At 39.8% G+C, this 22,004-nt stretch overlaps 1 protein-coding gene and 2 long non-coding RNA genes across 6 annotated transcripts in view; 2 read left to right on the top strand and 1 right to left on the bottom strand.

The window, feature by feature from the left end:
- The window catches only part of enok (enoki mushroom), a 37,336-nt gene extending 30,510 nt beyond the window's left edge, over window positions 1–6,826 (top strand). For all 4 annotated transcript variants that reach the window (XM_069058026.1, XM_069058027.1, XM_069058029.1 and 1 more), the window contains 2 exons: window positions 1,045–4,589; window positions 4,698–6,826. In XM_069058026.1, the coding sequence (XP_068914127.1) occupies window positions 1,045–4,589; window positions 4,698–6,074 (4,922 nt within the window). In that variant the 3' untranslated portion in view covers window positions 6,075–6,826. The remainder of the gene's footprint in view (window positions 1–1,044; window positions 4,590–4,697) is intronic.
- A 1,909-nt stretch (window positions 6,827–8,735) lies between these two features.
- On the bottom strand, window positions 8,736–20,932 carry LOC138138234 (uncharacterized). Its single transcript, XR_011161994.1, has 3 exons — window positions 20,728–20,932; window positions 20,039–20,654; window positions 8,736–9,627 (listed from the first exon to the last, which is right to left on the bottom strand). It is a non-coding gene; the product is annotated as an uncharacterized lncRNA (long non-coding RNA).
- Window positions 16,219–19,333, top strand: LOC138138233 (uncharacterized). The gene is made up of 4 exons (XR_011161993.1): window positions 16,219–16,753; window positions 17,209–17,328; window positions 17,733–18,049; window positions 18,213–19,333. It is a non-coding gene; the product is annotated as an uncharacterized lncRNA (long non-coding RNA).
- Window positions 20,933–22,004: the final 1,072 nt, after the last annotated feature.

A 22,004-nucleotide genomic window follows, 5' to 3' on the forward strand; every position in this document is an offset into this window, starting at 1 on the left:
AGTGTGGCCTAGAACGAAAGAGACTTTTGGGGCGTCCTAAATTTCTCAGACAAAACAAATACCGTGAATACTAACCGAAAAGTTAATGTTTGGAGATTCTCCTTCTAAAGTTCATTCAAAAATCAAAAACCACCAACGTCGCATTTATCTCGATAATTACTATCGGAACGCTGTCTGATGAAAATTTGTTGAGAATTGTAATTTTGAGGTTAAGTTTTTATTAAGTGTCACATTACTCACATTTATCAAAGTTTCTGGTGAATTCTATTCTGGGCATCTTTAAGTAAAAATAACAGGAATCAATAAATAAATGAAACGTGCTAAGCAATAATAAAACAATTTGAACGAACTGAATCAAATAAATGTCATAATTTATAGTCACCAACATGATATGAAAAAATAACTACCTAGGGTTTTTTAAATTTTACCAACCTAAAGCAACAGGTGGTGGTGGTTTTTTGATTTTTTAAACGGACTTTAGTTATACATTTTTTGGCAAATTGTAACGATCTTTTTTTTTTGCTGTGGGGCCTCTCGGCATCGTTTTGTTGAAGTTTGTCCGCGCTGTTGCGTGAATCCGATTTTTTCGTACCTTCGATGATACAAACGAGCCAAAGTAGTCGATTTGCGATGGAATGACCCCGTTTCGAAGCTGACCGCATGTTACTTGGTGTGGTAGGACTATTTATTTTTGAGCACCGAGGTATTCTTCACTTGTCGCAACCGTCATAGACTACGGAACAAGTGAAAAATCACCTTTGCCATGAATCCCGGTTCGCTTGCACCTTTACATTGTACACATTCTGAGATTACTTGTCTGATTGGCTAGCTCAGGAGGTGACCGTAATGCTTTTAACTAATCAGTTTTAGAATAAATAACATTGCGTTTTTATCATCATACATAAGACCGAATACCAAGCATTTTATTTTTTGGACAGAATTAGGTGATAGAGAACTAGCATGTGATCATCTAATAAACCGGTTATGGTGGTTTATCTAGATCCGGTGGTGCTGCCCTCTACAATCGATGCGTTTTTGTTGCAGACGAGGTGAAACCGCCCCAGTTGCCGCCGGGCGTGACCCAGAAGGACGTGGATTTGTTCAAGGAGACGCGGGAGAAGGCCAACGCCACCACGTCGCTCCTGCCTTCGGGAACGCCGTTCGTCACGTCACCCTCTCTGGCGATGTCGTCGCAGGGTCGGTGTCCGGCGGCGATAGAGTTCGGCAAGTACGAGATCCAGACGTGGTACTCGAGTCCGTTCCCGCAGGAGTACGCACGCTTGCCGAAGCTCTTCCTCTGCGAGTTTTGTCTCAAATATACGAAGAGCAAGGCGGTGTTGGAGCGCCACCAGGACAAGTGCACCTGGAGGCATCCACCGGCGACGGAGATATACAGGTGCGGCGATCTGTCTGTGTTCGAGGTCGACGGCAACGTCAACAAGATCTACTGTCAGAATCTCTGCCTCCTGGCGAAGCTCTTCCTCGACCACAAGACGCTCTACTACGACGTGGAACCGTTCCTCTTCTACGTCTTGACCAAGAACGACAAAAAGGGGTGCCATCTCGTCGGTTATTTCTCCAAGGAAAAGCACTGTCAACAGAAGTACAACGTTTCGTGCATCATGACGATGCCTCAGTACCAGAGACAAGGTTTCGGACGTTTTCTGATCGACTTCAGTTATTTGCTGTCGAAGCGAGAGGGACAACCGGGTACTCCGGAGAAACCCTTGTCGGATCTCGGCCGCGTCTCCTACTACGCCTACTGGAAGTCGGTGGTACTCGAGTACCTCAACGAACATCGCAGTGTCAAGCTGAAATTGACAGATATCAGCAAAGAGACGGGAATGTACTGTCACGACGTGGCCTTGGCCTTGCAACTCCTCGGATTTGTCAGGTGCGTCTCGACCGAGTCCGGAAAGAAAGCGGTACTTTGCGTGGACTGGTCTAAAGTGGACAGCCACGCGGAGAGGGTGTCCAAGTCCAAGACTCGCATCAAGATCGACGTGGAGTGCCTCCGATGGACCCCGTTGCTCACCCCGACAGTCAATCCCTTCAGAGAGGAAAAGTCCGACGGGGAGAAAGAGTCGACTCCCGCAGAAACGGCAGATATTGTCGTTCCACAGCCGGAGAAGATAATCATAGAAACGCAGCAAGGTGTGAAGCTGAAGAAGGGACGAAAACGGAAGATCTCGAGCGCACCCAAGACCCCCAAAGCCTCGAAACCCGACCCGAAGCCGGTCCCGGTGACTCCCGCCAACAACCAGAACAAAGAGGAGGTGGAGATAACCTCGTCGGGGAGGAGAAGAACGCGGCCCAGCAAGTACAACGAGACCACCTTCGCCGACGTCAAGCCCAAAGTCCACGAGAACAACAAGCGGAAGCGGAACGAAACCGTCGAGCCGGAAGTGATCGAGAAAAAGATGAAGATCGAACCGGAAGTGAAGTTGGTGAAGTGCGACGACGAAGTGGCCAAGATGCAGGCGAACAGGGAGGCGCAGCGGCCGAAGAGGAACGCCGGGCAAAACAAGGAGAAGGTGGCGGGAGAGAGGTGGTCGCAGAGACGGGTAAAGAAGCAACAAGAGAAGAAAGAGGAAGTGGCCGAGGAGAAGGAGGAGAAGGAGGAAAAAGAGGTCGAGGAGGAGAAGCCGGCGGAAGTGGAAGCGGTGGCGTCGCCGCCTGCGACGGCGAAAACGCCGAAGCCCCGCAAGAAGAGGCCGTTCGTCAAGACGAAGACGAAGAAACAGCTGACGATACCTGAAATCATGAAGAACAAGCTTCAGCAAAGGGAAAGCGAAAGCGAGAGTTTGCTGTCGGAGAAATCTGAGGATGAAGACGCCGACAAGAAAGATGCGAGCGCGGTCAACGAGAAAGTGGAGGTGAGGGTCAAGAGCTCGAAACACAGCACCAGGATATCGGCTGAAGAGGATTCGAGCGCGGAGGCTGACGACGAGATGGAGAAGGACGAATTGGCACCGAAGGTGTTCGAGGTTTCGCCCACCACCAAGTACAAGTTGCCCAAGAACAGTCCGGCCAAGGAGACGGTGCGGAAGGATGCGCCGCCCCCGATGGCGGAGGAAAAAAGTGAGGTCAGTGAACCGGAGAAGGTGAAGGAGAAACCGAAGTCGCCGATATTTTCGTCGACAACGTCGGAATCCGAGACCGAAATCGACGGGCAGAAGATCAAGACCATCCACAAAGAGATCTTGGAGATAACCAAGCAGAATCAGATCAAACAGGAAGAGGTTACCACGAAGACGGAGGAGAAAGTGGAGGTGAAGCCGGTGGAAGTTTCTAGTCAAAAGGACGAAGAAGTCGCTTCGGTTGTTGACAAGTCGGTCGAATTCGATGCCAAATCGTCGGACATGGACATCGAGAAGATCGACGACGACCGAAATAAGATCGTCGTTCAGCAGCCACCGCCGCCGCCGCCACCACCAAAGGAACAACCGTCTCCGAAGGTGGTCGAAGAGAAGCCCAAGATCGAGCCTGAACCGGAACCTCCCAAGATCGAACCCGAACCGGTGGTGGAAGAGAAGAAGGTGGAGCAGAAACCGCCGCCGACTCCACCCCCGGAAAACGTACCAGTGATCATGGAGAAGAAACCGCCAAAAACCGAGGTTATCCAAGCGGTGCCGGAACCACCAATTCCGGAAGTTAAAACCGTAGTTCCGGCGCAGAACGAAATCAAACCCAAAGAGAAGGACAAGGAGGTGTCGTGCAAAGCTCAAATCGCTCCCAAGACAGAAATTAAACCCAAGCACGAAGAGAAGCAGCGTCACCACGACAAGCCCAAGCCGCCGAAGGTCCACGTCGACAACGAGACCATCTTGGCCAAGACCGACTTCGGGATGGCCGCTCCTCAGAACTACCATCACATGCCGCCGCAAGCTCAGTACAATCAGTGGCAGTGGGGTTTGCCGTGGGAGAAGCCGATTTACTACGAACACAGCAAGCGCGAGTACCCCGCGTATCCTCCCATGCCGCTCCAGTTTCCCCCGCTGGAGATGTTGCCCAAGCAGCAAAGCTGCGAGAAGGAGAAGCTGAAGGCGCACAGACACGAGTCGAAACAGGGCAGCGGCAAAAGCAAAGAGAGCAAGAGCGAAAAGACGTCTCCGAAGAAAGAGGAGAAGGCGGCCAAGGTGCGGAGTAACGAGCTCGACACGAAGAACGCGTCGTGTTCGGTGCAGAAACCGTCTCCGGAGAAGAAGAAAGCGGAGAGTCACGAGGAGAAGATCGAGAGCGCCGAGGCGCTGCAGCAGCAAGCGCAACAATTGCAACAACAGATGACCACCAATCCCTCGATCAAACACACACCTCCGACTCCCTCATCCACCGATATTCCTTCGATGGGCGTCTACACTCCCGATTCCACGACAAATTCCGTGCATAGTTTGCATTACGGCCAGTGCGATCTCGATGTTGCTCAATTAGGTCTCGAGTCGCCTGCTTCGATCTCGAGTGACATGGCCTCCCAGAATTCCGTCGAGCCGGTAAGGCCGCCGTCGGTGCTGCCAGTCAGCGCTGCCCAACAGCCCCAGACCAATTACGACTGCACGGTACAGCACAATCTGCAACAGAGCGGCCTACAGGTGAGATTTAACACACAAGGGTGGTAATAAAAATGGAGTAATGCGAGGGTAACCTTGGGACGGTGTTGTGTTGTTTTTGTTTTAAAAAATGATGTTCCGTGTTCGCAGGTCCAGCAGAACGCGAGCGTTCCGGCGTCGAGTCCGACGGTGAACGCCGCCCCCATGCAGATGCCCCAACAGCAGAACAGCTCGAGCAAGCGGCAGATGCAACAGCCAAGAAACCGTTCCAGCACTCCGTCGACCAACAAGCAACAGTCTAACATGAAACTGGCATCCCCCGCTCAACAGCACGCCTCCGTCCAACAGCAACAGCAGCAGCATCAGAGCCGGCAGAGGGCGACACCTCCCACCGCCCAGTCCCACCAGCACATGCTGGCCAGTCCGACGCAGAACCAACAGGTGCAGCACCAGATGCAACAGCAGCACCACGCCATGCACCACCAAGTCGCCATGCATCAGAGCTACAGCCACCACCCCCAGTTGGGAGCGTCGGCGATGCACCAACACCCCCACCATCCGCACCATTCGGTGATCAACTCGGGGAACTACATACCGGTGGCGGTGAGCACGCAAGGGTTCCCCGCCCAAGGGACGAGCACGTACGTGACCGTCCCCATGACCACCGTGATCCAGCACAGGATGAGCGCCCAGCAGAGCCTCGGGGCGACCCACCAGAAGCTGGCGCCGTCGCCGTCGTGCGCCGTCACCACGGGGACCAACTTCTACATCCAGGCGAATCCGCACCCGCACGCTCACACCCCCACGCCGGCGCCCACGCCGGTCCCGACGTCCACCCTCCAAGGCAACCCCGGCCAGACGGGCAACTCGAGCTGCAGCCTGGCCAAGTTGCAACAGTTGACCAACGGATTGGACATGATGCCGCCGAACTCGTGCAGCACCATGACGCCACCGCCGGCCGCGATGACGTTGTCGCCGCCGCCGACGCACCACCCGCACGCCACCATGACTCCGCCGCCGACGCACCAGATGATCCAGAACCAGACCGTCCGCAACCTGGCGCCGTCACCGTCGGCCATACAGTCGCAAGTGTTGGGCTACCACAAGTACTATCAGACCAACATGAACGTGAACCAGCTGGGAGGGGCGGTCACGCCGCCCATAGGCCAGAATCTGGGACGGTCGAGGAACTCGTCGAACGTGGCCGTGCAGCACATGCAGACGACGTCGAGCAGGGTCAGTCCGAACGTGGCGGCGTTGAATCCCAACGTGATGTACAACTCGCTGAACGGGTACAGGATGGCGGCGCAGCAAACCCCCGGTCCGGTCACCGGGTACATAGCGAACACGGCGGCCGGATTCATAAACAACGCCCAAATACCGATGCAGATGGGAGTGATGAACATGGCGCAGACGCAGTACCAGGATCCGACGGCGATCCAGAGGGCGGCGCAGCAGAACACGATGTACACTTACGGTTACATAAACAGTGTGATGCAGCCCTTGAACGGGACGATGAGACGTTAAATCGATGTTTCGTGGTTATCACCAGTGATATGTATACTTATGACTCTTGTTTATGTAGGTTTTCGTTGGTTTTTCCGTTGAAATAATTGCCTTATCTGGTAACGGCGGATGTTTTTAATAGGGCTGTGCAGGCTTACATGATCTGATCGTATTTGTAAAGAAAAAACTGTTGCGTTGTTGTACATAAGCAAGGTGTTGTTGGCACCTTGAATTTATTTGTTGTTTATTTGATCGCACGATCAAAATGCAGATTTTATTATTGAAACTGGATATTTTGTAAGATTTTTTAAATGTTTAAAAAATTGAGGATCGATCAGGAGTTCTTGAACGCTTATTTACCTAATGAGTAAGACGACTTTGAGGAATTACTTGATGGTGTACATTTAATAAGAGTATTAATTTATTTGAAAGCAACTACTGTAAGATATTGTAAATTTTGTGAATATTAATTAAGTAACATTTAAACAGGGACAAGGTTTTGAGCTGAGTAGTTATTATTTCACGATTGTTAACTCGAACTAATATTGTTTTTCTCTTTTTCTTGTAAATCGCAATAGATTAATGATAATCAAAAAAAACAACTAATTAATAAAAATAGTCTAAGTGTTTGATGTTTTTATCACTTTATTTTTATTTCGTGTAGCACTGTGATTAGATTTGTTAGCTTGTTTCTTTAACATTGTGTAAGCAATTTCGCTGTATATTTTAAATTTGTATAACTACATGATATTAAAAAAAATGTTAGTTTTTAACGAAGGCTTTCTTCGATGCACCAAACGAGCGCTACACTCACGTGAACCTGCCCTTTACAAATTAAAAATAAAACTCGCAACGCGTTTCGACTTGCATCACAACCTGAGAATCCTCAGATGACGTAACATTTTGATCAGACATCGGCAGATATTAACACGATCAATTTTAATTGACTACTGCTACCGATACAGAACGAGAAAAATGGTACAAAGTGCAAAAATTAACGATAAAAACATTAGGAAGTAACCACGACCTACCTCAACACCTATAGGGAATACGTCAATCATTTAACAAGTGCAAATCGACTTGTGTGATGTGATAACTGCAAATTGTGAATGTCAATGAAGTGTCTCGTTTTTTTGTTGTTAATAGATAAAACAAGCACGTGATGTAAGGTGATTACGGAGGGAGGTGGGAAAAATAAAACTATGACTTTGCTCGTCTGCAACTCTGTGTTAAAAGAAGATTATTTAAATTTATGATCAACCAACCAATTTCTCAAAAATTCAAAACCGCCGTCGTCCTCTCAGTTGTCGCTTGATAACCCCCTCGGCCTCTACTGCTGTACACAACGTCCAGCTTGTGATAAAAGATACAAATTTGCTCGACATTAATATTTCACACTTTAAAAATTGTACAAAAATTCCACATGACATTGACATTTTGTGCTGCCAACCTAAAATCTTTAATTAAAAATTCCTGTTTTAATTTTCTTGCCTAGACAGGGAAATGCTATTTTCCAGACGATTCAGACGAATAGAAATTCAGTTTTTCTAGACGGAGGCCCAAAAAACATATTTTTTCCCTGTTAGAATCATTAGCAGATAGTTTCCGGAATGCGCTTCGTTATTCCATAACTCGAGCTAATGAAACTTGAAAAAATCGTTACAAAACTGTTTTAATTTATAAATTGTATCCAAAAAATAGGCGTAATTAAGGTTTTAACATGTAAGTATTTTGATTTTTTTACCGTTCTCATAACTCACGACCTTCACAGTATTTTCTTCGTACAGTCGCGAGCATTAAATCTTGGTCAAGGTCAATTTGAAATGTCCCGCTACTGTCACAAATTGTAAATTAAGCGTGCTTAATTAGAGCCAATGTCAATAAAACGTCAATTAAAAAAAAATTGTCAGTTTTATGTTTCCCAATATCGTATTTTAACAGAGTAAAAATTATTTCGCTGTAGACACGGATGTGTCAAAAGCTAGGATAGATCTTGACAAGACAAAGCCGTTGTGACACCTGAACCATTAGATATCTTGTTTGGGAAGATGTACTTTCGCGTGTTGAGCCAAATTACATTTTGTTTTAGATTTGTAGTGACACTTGTCACAAGTAAACCATTGCACAGCTTCCGAGGGAGTATGTTTGAAAAGGATGTGTCGTTTTAAAGCTCCCTTTGCCCTCGTCCTATAATCACAGTTGGAACAGTTAAACCATTTCGCATCTTCCTCAGAAATATGTTGTTCAAGTGTGTGTTTGTTTAGGTTGTATTTCCGTTTTGTCGCGTAAGAACAGTGCTCACAATGAAACAACAACGCCTCTTTGTTTGGTGTATGTTTATCGAGTGTGTGTTCCTTTAGTTTTGATTTTTGCTTTGCCTCAAAACTGCATTCATCACTCTTAAACCATTGGATGTCTTCTTCGGAAAGATGCTGTTTTGCGTGTTCGGACAAATTAGATTTCGTTTTAGATTTGAAATAACACTTGTCACAAGCAAACCATTGCACAGCTTCACACGGGCTATGTTTGTTCAATATGTGTCGTTTTAAAGATTCTTTCAACTTTGTCTTATAATCACAGTTGAAACAGTAAAACCAGACTACTTCTTCATCAGATTTATGTCGAGTTATGTGATGTTTTAGAGATTGTTTCCATTTTGTTTTGTAAGAACACTGGTCACAATGAAACAACGATGCCTCTTTATTTGGTGCATGTATAACGAGTTCGTGTGTCTTTACGTATGATTTGTCCTTTGCCATGAAGCTGCATTTATCACACTTGAACCACTGGATGTCTTCTTCTGAACCATGCTGTTTTAAATGTTTGGACAAATGATATTTGGTTCTACATTTGTACTGACATTTGTCACAAGTAAACCATTGCACAGCTTCAGATGGAGTGTGCTTCAAAAGCATGTGTCGTTTTAAAGATTGTTTCAACTTTGTCTTATAATCACAGTTGAAACAGTGGAACCAGTCTCCTTCTTCAGATTTATGTCGAATTATGTGACGTTTTAGGCTGTATTTTAGTTTTGTCGCATAAGAACAGTGCTGGCAGTGAAACAACAAGGCCTCTTTGTTTGGTGCATGTATAACGAGTGCGTGTGTCTTTACATATGATTTGTCCTTTGCCATAAAGCTGCATTTATCACACTTGAACCATTGGACGTCTTCTTTCGCAAGGTGTACACATAAAGTGTCCAAGTGTTTGATCCACACTAAGATTGAATATGTTTCAAACAAGCACTTTTGACAAACATAGCTTTTCACTAGAGTGTCCTTTTTTGGTAGATCTTGCAAACTGTCAATTTTTTTGTTGTGATATTCTCCGACATGTTGATTGAAAATTATTACAAGATCAGTTTCAAAATCGCAGTCTTTGCAGTAGTACTTTTCTAAATCATTTGTTTCGCAATTAAATGATTTAAGGGGAAAATGGTTACGATTTGTGTGATTTTTCATGAAAAAACGTGATTCGGTCACGTAAGGATATTTGTCGCAGTTGTGAATTTTTCCATAGCCACATTTTGGGGCACTCTCGGTACATTTCCAATTTGGCATTTTGATGTTACAATCTGAAAAAGCGATTTCAGTCAGTACGAAAAAACTAATCACAATAACAACAAAATATACAACAAGCTTTAATTGATTTATTTATCACTTTTGATTTGTTAAATCTAGTACAGACACAACTTTAGTTGCTCTATATTTTATTTTTGATAATTACGATATTCCAAATACGACGTCTCAGAAATAAGTAGGTACCTAAATACATTAATTTTAACCTGTGACGACAGTTCTCGTTAAGAAATAAACGAGCTGTCTATTTACTCGCATTTTCTAGTTATTTAATCCAATGACAGTGACCGTGAAATAGTTTTTTTTAAATCAGCACAAAACATTGTGTTTTTAGAATAAAGTTTTTTCACTTTGCCGCCGAGGTAGAGGATTACCTTTTTAGTTAGTTTTATTCGACTACAAGAGGCTGTGATTTAAGCTAAAATTTTGTGAAAATGGCACGTTTATTTTCGAATAGTGAATACATAGATATTGTGTAGCGTGTGGTGAATCGTGCGGGAGTGCTCCTCGAGCCCGGAGAATTTCCGTGCGACTTCTTCTTGTGGACATGAAGGACTCGCTCATAATTGATACAATTGAAGTTTTAAGAGAACGGGTTGAAAATGCTGCCACAACAATTCGCAATAAGAGAAATGCTGGAAAAGTGGAAGAATCATTTCGTCGGCGCCTTCATTATTGTATTGACAATAACGGTGGTCACTTTGAACACTTCTTGTAATTACTCTGATTACTTCATGAGCATTTTTACGGATTAATACACTAATTTTAGGTGACATTTTGTCATTATTTTAGGTACGGGCGATTCCTTAGGATCAGTTTATTTAAAATATTTATTATTAAAATTGTTTTCATTTCATTTCTACCACATGATTCTCTTTTTTCTCTTCCACCCTTATCATTATAGGTCACAGCAACGGGCCCAGCAATTAGGTAGCCGCTGGCAAGAAACAAGTGAAAGTTTTCTGGCATTTGTTTTTTGTTCTTCGCTTATCAGCATCGGCGAAACAAATACTCCCCATAAGCCGGTAACGAAATATGTGCCAAATCTTTCAATAATTTTAATTGGATAATGGATAACTTCAAGGTTTAGGAAAAAATATATTTAAATATATTGTTGCTATTAACGAGTTCTATTACCAGTTAAAATTAATGTACTTATTTCTGTGACACGTTGTATATAACAAATACTCACAATACAAGAGAAAAAGAATAAGTATTTAAAAATCCTTCACAGTTCCCTTTAGTTTTCAATGACGTGGGTTTAACCTTCACGCGTAACAAAAATTTAAAACAGCCTTCATATCGTAGAGGGTGTTTGCATATCACAAGGCACAAAAAGCGATTATCTACTTATCTAGTAAAATAACTGGTAATTGGTAAAGTTGCAGTTTAAGGTTAATGTCCTACTATTAGTGCGCAACACCACCATCAGTGAGACATCTGGTGTGAATTGTATGCAATACTAGCTGACCGACAGACGTCTTGTCCAATCCAGATTTTAATAAAAAAAATTGTGATCGTTTTGTGAATTTGTGAAACTTATTGGAAATCTGTAAATTTTTTTGAGATAAAACGACGAAACTCAATTCATTTCATGACACGATTGCGATGAAGTTACAATTCAATTGAAAATAAATAACAGAATCAATTTTTCGTCACTGGCTTGATTCACAATTTGACAATCAGCTGTCAAAGCACAGAACACCTTGTCAAAGTGTGACATTTGTACACGTAGCCAAATAAATTGGAATAGAAATAAGACAACTAGATTTTTGTTGGACAAATGGCGAAACAACACAAAAGTAAAAATAAATGTCATTTTATTTTAATTGGAATGGTGGAATGCATTTTTCCAGATTTTTCAATGGAAAACATTCAATTGAGTCATTTCCATCCCGGGAGCATACCAAACAAACAAAAAAAAAGAATCAAAGAACTATGTCGTTCTTATCGGCAGTTATGATCGATTGATTATACAGGCTGCCGCTGCCCATTTTATCTGTTCACGCCTGAAGATTCAGAAATAGGCAACATATTGAACATACCACAATCAACTATGTTTTTTACGCATTTACATTTCAGTTTCACATTAGGTTGGAAGATTGCTTTGCATTTTTAATTGCGAAAACGATTTGTATTGGGTGAATCAAAATGATTGTGGATAAGTATGGCAACTATGTACGAAAATTTATTCTTTGACAGTTCATAGTCGCGCAATGTTAAAAATTGTTAAATCAATGTCCAATGGTATAAAAAAATCAAATGCTTATGAAATGTCATGCAAATGTCAACTCTACCCCACCCACGCAGTTGCCACGTAAATTTTCGTACATAGTTGCCATACTTATTTACAATCATTTTGAATCACCCAATAGCATCCTGCAGAACTACAACATCGGAGATGTCAGTCAGAAGAAATTTTGTACACACGTCGAGAAATTCTTTAACGTTTATTATTGTAATAAAGTTAATATTATGACATTTCAAAAATTTCTTTGACATTTTGAGTTTAATTTTAGTCCCCCTATGATTCTTAATTTTAAAAAATGAATATTTTATGCGAAGTGTCTATAGAATGTTTAATATGTTGCCTATCTTCAGGCGTAAACAAATAAAATGGGCACCTGTATAAAAATGATAATTTTTTTATTTGTTCGAATTTTCCCACTTTCCTTTGTAATTTTATAGACATGAAACCCCATTCGGTATGCACCAGCAGGGACAACTTGTCTCTGGCGCCAACCAGACATTTGACGCAGAAGGTGACGACCGTGACGTTGAGGAGTGCGTCCCTAGCGTCATATTAGTAGGCCGGCTTGAACGGCAATTGTGTTTTTCGATGCAAATCGTTCTCTGAATTTCCAAATACTTTGGATATATAAAGTTTGTGTCAAGCAGTTTTAACAAGCTAAAATAACTAGTGAATTTCATTGGTAGTGATTCGTAAACACTAAAACACTTTCTTGTTGGTTGTGTTATTGAGGTTATGTTCAAGTGTTAGGCATTAGCGTTAGGGAGCAATTCTTGGTGACCAGAGCCCAAGTGTAATAAATTAAAAAGTACCTGAATAAGTAAGTAAACTTAAAATGTTTCATCATGCCTAATAAATGTTGCGTACCTAATTGCTCGAGCAATTACGCAAAGACCAATCTCGGGACCTCCAGTGCATATGTGACCATGTTTTATTTCCCCAAAGATGATGAAACCAAACAGAAATGGCTTAAATCCATTCATAGGGAATCATTTATCCCAACAAAACATTCGTCAATCTGTGTGAAACATTTTCCAGAGTCGTGCATTGTAAGAATGGATAGAATGACCAGGGCTGATGGATCTACTTTGGAGCTTCCCAGAAAGCGACTAAAACTTACTAAAAACGCCGTTCCGTCAATATTTCCTAATCCACCATTATACGTGACACAAAAATCGCCCGTTAAACGCAAAAATCCAGTTGAAAGGCGGCAAGTTTTGATAAATCAAGACAAGAGTGACGAGACTAAATTTAAGGATGACGAAATATTAAACTTCGACAACTTTTTACTTAAATTTAAAGAGAGAAATCTGTTCGATTTTCTTTTCAAAATTTCGGAAAATTGTGTTAGTTTTTTTAAAGTTGATTGTGATTCAGATGTGTGCCCTACAGTTGTTGCAGGATTTAAAATATTTAGTGATTTAAAAGTTGCAATATTTTATAATAACATAATTATTTCTGCGGCAAAATTTTCATGGATATTAGGAAGTGACTTAACTTGTTCTAATTGGTCACAATTTGATTGCTTATTAAGTCATATAAATTCAAATGACATTAATGACATTGTAGAAAAAATTGAAGGCGTTTTAGATTTGGGTGAAATACAAGTAAAGGATGAAATTGAAATAGAGGAAATTCAAGTAAAGGAAGAAATTGTAATGGAGGAAATTCAAGTAAAGGAGGAAATTCAATATTGAAACAAAAAAAAATTAAGAACGGTGGATCAGAAAATTGGTGAGATTTCGCACCTAAATTGCTGGTTTCAATTGAAATTTAATTTTGAAAATTAATGGAGATAGGGCTATTGGCGAGGCCTCCGTAAGAGCCAACGCATCAACAAGGGTACCTCTGAGGTGATGTGGAAAACCCTTCTGAAGTAATTTTATAATTACGTAATACAGTAGGCTACTAGTGTGACGTCACAGATGTTTGGTCGAGGCCTGTTATTTACGTAGGTCCCGGCTTATACCGGGTGATTCAGATTGGTATTCGCGCCCCTATATCTTTTTTATTTTAAGAAAAAAGTATAGCAAACCATATACAGGGTGTCCCTAAAAAAGAAGACGAGTCCATAACTCTGTTATTTATCGGAATATTTTAATTATCTGTACACCAAATTAAATGGCTGTTAATAGGCTACAAAATGGCCTAATAAATTTAAGTATAGCCCCATGGGTTTCAAGGGTAAACTGTCAAAATATTTTTTTTCAAATGGGATTACATATTTTTTTTAAGTAATTCTGATAGGGATTTTTATTCTGAAAACAACAGTGTATCACAAGTATACACTTAAATACCAAAAATTCACAAAAAAAATGTAAAAAAAACACTAATATCGTCTACGTTCCATTTTGCGTTAAACATTGGCGGCATATCTGCGCAATCCCACATGTTATTATTTGTCATTTGTTTTTCCAGCTACCTTAATTTGATTATTACATTGTAACGCAATGCATTTTGATAGCTTTTCGCTTGGTGCTCGTCATTTGTTTCTAAAGTTAGTATTATTTTTTTTATGTGAAGTTATACTTGTGATACATTGTTGTTTTCAGAATTAAAATCTCTATCAGAATTTCTAAAAAAAAGTATGTGATCCCATTAAAAAAAAAAATATTTTGACAGTTTAGTCTTGAAGCCCTTGGAGCTATACGTGAATTTATTAAGCCGTTTTGTAGCCTATTAACAACCATTTAATTTGGTGTATAGATAATTAAAATCCTCCGATAAATAAGGGAGCTATGGACTCGTCTTTTTTTTTGGGGGACACCCTGTATATAACAAGGAAATTCCAAATACTTATAACAAGAAAATAAACACAAAACGACTCCAATGATAATATCAAGGCCAAATTAAAAGCGAAGGTTACCAACAACATCGAAACTAGGGTATTATTAGCAAGGGTCTTGCTGCCAACGTAAATTTGAATTTCCAACGCCTACCGCGATGCCACTTATTCTGAATTACATATAATATAGTTAGCTGTGCAGTTTCGTAAATTTTGACATAAACGTCATTCGTTTGGTTAAATGAAATTGTGAAAAAACGAATAGTTTTTGGGAAAATATTTATTGTCTGCATAAACGCGCAAGGACAGAAACACGTTTTTTGTCTGTTTTCTAAACGTTCGAATACATTTTAATCGTCGTGTTTCAACTTTTTCGTAAATGTCAATTCTGATAAATAAAATTATTGGAAACAAAGCCATCATGGATTCATAATTTCATTTTAAAACAATCCGATATTTAAAATATCCAAGTTAACTTTGCATCAGTTCTAAATTTCCATCACCTGTTGAATTATGTTGGCAAAATAAAATTATTTCTAAATTGGGGATTGTTATAACCAAAGTTGGCAATATAATACAGTATACTCTGTCTCAATTCTAAATTTCCTCCAACACTGCATTATATGTTAGAAATACAACCGGCAACACTGGCGAAAAATGCGTCATCACTCATCTTCAGTGTTGCCAGATCTACCGAATTTTCGGTAGATCTACCGAATTCGCATAAAATCTACCGATCTACCGATTTAAACCTCAAATCTACCGAAAAGTCACTCAAAAAAATTTTCATAATCTAACATTTTTAATAAACATTTTTACTTCATTTGCATAAGAGAACATCTAAGGCGTTTTGTTTTGGACTGGTTGATGTGCCGTCATTCCTGGAGTCGAAAGGGTGATCCCGTTAATTACCCCGCTTTCTTTGTGTTCTGTTGTAGAGGGTGTGAAAGTGTCTAGCTTTTATTTATGTTTAGTTATTTTCTACATGTTACGGACTTGAACGTATTTCTTTAGAATTATATGACTGTAGCTGTTTTGTTGTTCTTTTTTTTGTTTTTCTCCTTTTGCCAATTGTGTTTCACAATTTATAAATTTATTTTAGATGTAAATCATTTTATTCCACACTGTATATGTGTTGTTTTATGACAATATTTCTAGAATTCGTAATTGTTCACTTTAACTACTTCTGGAATTTTCGCGTTAAATGGAAAACAGCGATTTTGTTTACGTAAAAACCGTGAAGTTCTTGCAAGTTTTTCCAACGTTATACTTCACAGAAATATTGCTTTTTAGTTTTTTCAATCTGGAAGGCGTTTTGTTTTGGACTGGTTGATGTGCCATTATTTTTTTTTGTGTTTTGTTTAAATTACGCCATGATGAGGGTGTGAAAGAGCGTAGCTTTTATTTATGTAAAATTCAATCGTTTTATTACAAGAAATACGTCCAGTGTCGAGAAATAAAAAAATCTACCGATTTTTTACGAAACCTACCGAAAAGTTCCGAGTTGATCTACCGAAATGTCACTCGATGGGTCTGGCAACACTGCTCATCTTGTATTTGTGAGGTTATGACGGTTATCATTCTCTGTGTCGGTCAATTTCCGTTTTTACAAATCAAGATTTTAGAATCTTTATCTCTTCGAAACATTTTACCAGAGCATTTTTCATTTTAGCGTCAAGTAAATTAAGTTGTTTTCGAATCATATTTATAAAATAATTTTTTATATGGCCAACTTTGGTTATTAACAATCCCCAGTTTAGGTTTAGAAATATTTTTATTTTGCCAACATGATTCAACAGGTGGTGGAAATTTAGAATTTATAATTTACTTGATGCTCAAATGAAAAATGTTCTACTAAAATGTTTCGAAGAGATAAAAAGGTTAGCACCGGTCTTTTCTTTTCCTTCATTCTAAAATCTTGAGTTGTAAAAAGAAAAACGGGAATTGCCACACAGATAATCATAACCTCAAAATACAACCTGACGCATTTTTCACAAGTCAAATAGTGTTGCTAGGTTGCCACTGTTGCTGGTTGTATTTCTAACCTAGAATGCAGTGCAGTGTTGGTGAGTGGTAATAAGCACAGGTAATAAGGTTCTCGATTATGAAAGGTAACGACAACGGTTGCGCCAATATTTCCATCTCACACTTAATTTGCAGTCGGCAAGTTAATCTGTTCGACACGATACAAACATCCCGTAAAATTGTGTATACTTCTGTCTTTGTCACACTCACAGCATTTGTCGATAATGTCCTCTCTCTCTTTCAATTTGGAGTCTCAAAAACGAACGAGTTGTCGTTAGTGTCGCTACCTTATTTATCATTAGGTGGTAATTTAGAATTGAGACAGACTTTACGTTAACAACATTTTGATTTTTTTTTCTTGTGTGCATCAAGTGATTAAGTGCCTTCATTACCCGTAAGCAGACTTATCTAAAAATGATTGATCTAGTCTAACCTACAAAATATTCACGTGATAAAATAATATTCGTTTATTTCCTAACATACGTAAATAATAAAGTATGTTCTTATTTTATTTAGAATGTCGCCTCCGCGATTGTGTCTGCTGTGTGGGGCGTCAGAGGATGAAGTGCAAAGTATGCATCGTTTTCCTGCCAATTTGGACAGGTACCTAATTATACAGGGTGAATCACGAATAGTGTGAGTGTCTGATTGACTCACAAAAATATAATTATTTTGACACATTTGATTGACACTATTATTTCATTTTCTGTAATCTATGAGAGAGTAATTTATGTTGTAGTATTGGAGTCGTACGTCTAATATTAGTACTATTCCGGACAGGGAATCTTGGCCAACATTTTTTTGACATTTCTAAAAAAAATAATGTAAACCAACCATTAGTGTCATTAATAAATGACAATTATTAAAAATCACTTTGAAGTTTTTCTTGTGACATCAAAAAAGCATGGAAATGGCATTATCGAGTCAAAAGTTGGGTTATATTCAATAAAGGCCAGTTCACACATATTTGTCAGTTAAATGTCAGTTGTGGCCAAGATTCCGTGTCCGGAATAGTACATACAATTTATCCGTCATTGTAGATCCAAAATATGGCAGGAAAACATGGGCATTGTGTATACTGGCGATTCGCTTAGAGGCTACAGGATTTGTGCTCGTCATTTCTCAGATGAGAATTTTCTTAGCCAAGCCAGGGGTAAATTGCGTCGGAATGCTGTACCTACGCTTTTTCCATCTTCAACATCAACCTCCAATGCAACTGACACAACAGTTGAGCAAGTGACAGGACATGATTCTCTTGCTTCACCTTTTGACTCTGGTGATGGGTTTATACCGGACTTACCCGTCCATGGAAGCATTATTGTCTCTAATAAAAAGAATAAACCCACAAAAAATGAACGTAAGTAAAAGTGAAAACATGTTGATTCATTTACAATTTACACACTTTATTACATCAAATAAAAGTAATTTTAAATTCTTGGTAGCCCCAAATAAAAAAGGCAAACTACAATCTCTAGAGTCTGTGTTACTTTGGGTCAGTTTATAGTTGGTTTTTTTTTCAGTTCCAGTCAAAATGAGCTTCTTTGAAAATGTAGTTTTCATGAAAAATGAAAGAAACTTTGACCTTGTGGAATTCTGGCAACTACAGTCTCAAGAAAATCGGCCACAAGTCGCGGCTGAAATGAGTACCTTTAATTTGGTTGCATTACGAGACTGCATCCTACATAACATTTGTAATCAAGGCTTCCCTCTGAAATCCACCACCACAAGCGAGCTTCTAAATTTCCTAGAAGGCGATTTTTCAGACACCACGAAAAAAACCTATTTGCAAGTATTAGTGCATTATTCCAAGATGGACCTGCACCTACTCTATGAAAGATACCTATTCGATTGTAATCTTAGTAATTTGCCATCGGAGGAAAGACTGACTGGGGCAGAATTCTTTGACGAAGAAATCTTATCATTTATTAGACTTTCAAATGAAATCCCTGGGGCTGATGAGACTATAGCCATCGCCTCTCAAGACATAGGATGCTTTCTTCGAAACGCTCTGATCACGCCACCAATACTATCTGCGTTTGACTCTGCATTGAGAAACTTCCTAGGATCTGATTGCTTAAACATTACAAACTTACAAGAAGAAATTACCGGAATGGAAGTATACGTTGTAAATAAATTTTTTCCACGAAGTGGTTTACGCGGAAGCTGCCTTACTGATGGAATCTTGATCTGCACTGGAGCACTGCGCGGAATTTTGGGAACAGACCAATATAAATCTGACCTTGTCACACTTGCAGCGCACGAATGTGGCCATTACTTAGCACGGTTAAAAAGCAACGATTTCAATGTCTCTTCCCCGGATAAGGGTGAAAAACGACTTGACCCACTTGCGCTGGAAATGGGGCGATCAGTTGAACTACTTCTATTCGATGGGATCCAGCCTGACTGGCTTAAATCTTCTAAACAAGCCGCAAGCTTATTTCTGAAACGTTTGTACTCTTCGTCAAGTGTTCCAGTCATTGGAAGGAGTGAACACGATATCTCTGGTATTAAACGCCAGCTGGTTCCTTCTCCGCGCCTTGGTATTGATACGGATGTTTGTAGATTATAACATATAATAGTTGATTACATATTATTATTTTTCGTTATCTTTTTTAAATTCAATAAAATTTAGTTTTTATAATCCTATTGTATAACTAATACTGTAATTATGAAAGTGTTTTTCATTAGATAACAAGGTTCATTACTCACGGCTCATTGAATAATAATATCAAAACTATCATAGCAAGTACTTTATGAAGTCCAATCGCAAATTTTAATGCACCAAGCGGGAACCACGAGGAGGTTCAGGCGCCTATAACAGACACAGCGAGAGTCATAGTTACTCCCGCTGTTTTCATCACGTTGACATTAAGAGTACTGAGTATTTAACAATACCTGCGCTAAAGCTGATTATTATCAAAGGCAATATCGTTATATTGGCAAAATATGTGAATCTGGAAATACACGACTGGCTAAAGACAACGTTTGTTATCAGAAGAAAACCCCAATGCGTGCAAGTGTGATTACTTGATTAGTCCCTATTAATACGTTTAACGAGTTATCTTAAATTATTCTTAAAAACCACCACAGATTATGCAGGAAATGTGAAGGAGTTTAAAGGCGGCCTTACACCAAGGCAACGTGCACTGGCTGAAATTGCGAATTTAAAAATTCAAAATTCACCTCATTCCGGCCCGTGGTCGACGCTAATGAAGAGCAAATGAAAGTGAAATGATAAAAAAGCCACAACGGAAACTATTACCACGCAAGAAATTTGACAGTGACACTGAATTATGTCGGGAAAAATGTACGTGTAAAAAACACTTTTACTTTTAGCGTACCTTACCTTATTCACAGTAAATGCTGAAAATGTTGTCGATGCGTGATACACGCCTGTACCCTGCGTACGGACTCCAGTAAGTTCTACCGATTTTATCGGCTGGCTATAGACCAGCTATTTTAAATGCCCCTATAAAAAAACACAAGAATTTAAATCCGGAGATCTTGGCGGTACTTTTAGTTCGACCACCCGCTGGGAACGATCTCTGCCACGATCTTTCGTTCTTAGACGGAAGTTTCCTGTGTCTCTCAATCGTTGTACCGTGCAAGTAAACATTTTTGAATTAAATATGTACAACCCTGTCTGGAAACTCCTCCCGGTACAGTATTTGCGCTTGGATTGAGCTGTTTAAATCTAATCTAACCTCACTTTAGCATACATTATGATTATGACATTACTTTGCACCACCATACGGACCAATGACGGAGAAGTGGGTGAAGTTTAGTATTGGCGCCAATTTAAAAAAAAAAAAAACGAGCACCGGTGCTATCAGTCTACCACTGGCAATTAATATAAAATAAATTTCCTACGATGGATGTTTTAAAAAAAATGGAGGTCATAAAAAACACATTTATTTTATTTTCATTCTTGACTTCTTCTGATAAGGGGGTCTAGTCCGTTCCTACATGAACCAGAAATTCAGAAATGAAATAATAATAATAATAATATATTCAAGAATTTTGCAAAATACTTACTACTCGTTTTCTTGTTAGGAAAATACGTTTGCTTCTCTATTTTTCTCCTGCATAATTGTTTCTTTCTCGTAATTTTTCTTAAACTCTATAAAAATCCTTGCCCATTCGAATGCTGCCACCAGTCTTCATAACTCTTTTAGTACAATTGCTTTTAAATCCTGTAAATATTTTTTACTTATTGCCATTAATTCCAAAAATGGTAACTCCCCAACCTTTTATATTTCTAGCATAAGCATAATCCACTTCTCTATTTTCCCGAGTTCTTCAAACTTCGAATTCTTCCACATTCTTAAAACTTAAATTACATTGTACCTTGGTTAAATGTTGAATAAGGCTATCATGATTTGCTAATGGTTCATTTCTTCCTTCAGAGCATATTGGGCACTTAATATGTTGGGATTTTCTGTCTTCTACTTTCTCATTATGCATCGTCTTTAAATGTCGATTCATTGTTGAAACACTAACAAATTTCTTCCGGCATATACGGCAAATTCGTTTATTTTCACTGAAATACAAAATAGCTATAATGTGTATGTATGTATGTGTATTTGATACCTATACAGGTTTTCAAAGTAATCCGATTTTTATACATTTCCACTAACTTAATATAATATATAATAACTAAAAACTAATCTAAGTAAATAACTAAAACAGTGATTCAAAATCAATAACCAATTAACAAATTAGCAATTATCCCTCCCCACATATTGTCCTTCTCCTCCACTCAACATTCTTCATCCATTCGATCCCTCTTCCATCCTCATTCAACATTTCTTCTCTACTTTCATCTCTCTCTCTCAATTCTACGCATTCATTCAACAAATGTTCTATCGTCTCCTTTTTTTCTGCACACTCTAATCCTATCCTCATTCCAATATTTATTCTCTCTCTCCTCATTTCCACACCTAAATCTTGCTATTATCACTCTCTCCTTTCTACTCTAGCTATAGCTATAATGTGTAAACGCTTCTTTTATATCATGCGTTCAAAGGAAATCCTGGGCTGAGTACAGGCGTTGAAAAAAACTAAACTGTTTAGAAGTGTATAAAAAAATTTCACTAGATTGTACCCACGTCAAAATCTAGTTACAAAATATATTTAGGTTATGTTTTCCTTTTTAATCATTGAACTAAAATTGTTTTGAAAACTAAACTGGAGCAATTTAATCAAGTTTATAAAAAACACAAAGAAAAACAAATAAACTGAAAACAGGTAAAAACTAAACAATAACCAAAATTGAAAATCGCTCCCCATACCTTTCTGAGTCAGATTCCGCT

This window comes from Tenebrio molitor, chromosome 9 (assembly GCF_963966145.1).
Source record: "Tenebrio molitor chromosome 9, icTenMoli1.1, whole genome shotgun sequence".
In the NCBI taxonomy this organism is placed as follows: Eukaryota; Metazoa; Arthropoda; class Insecta; order Coleoptera; family Tenebrionidae; genus Tenebrio; species Tenebrio molitor.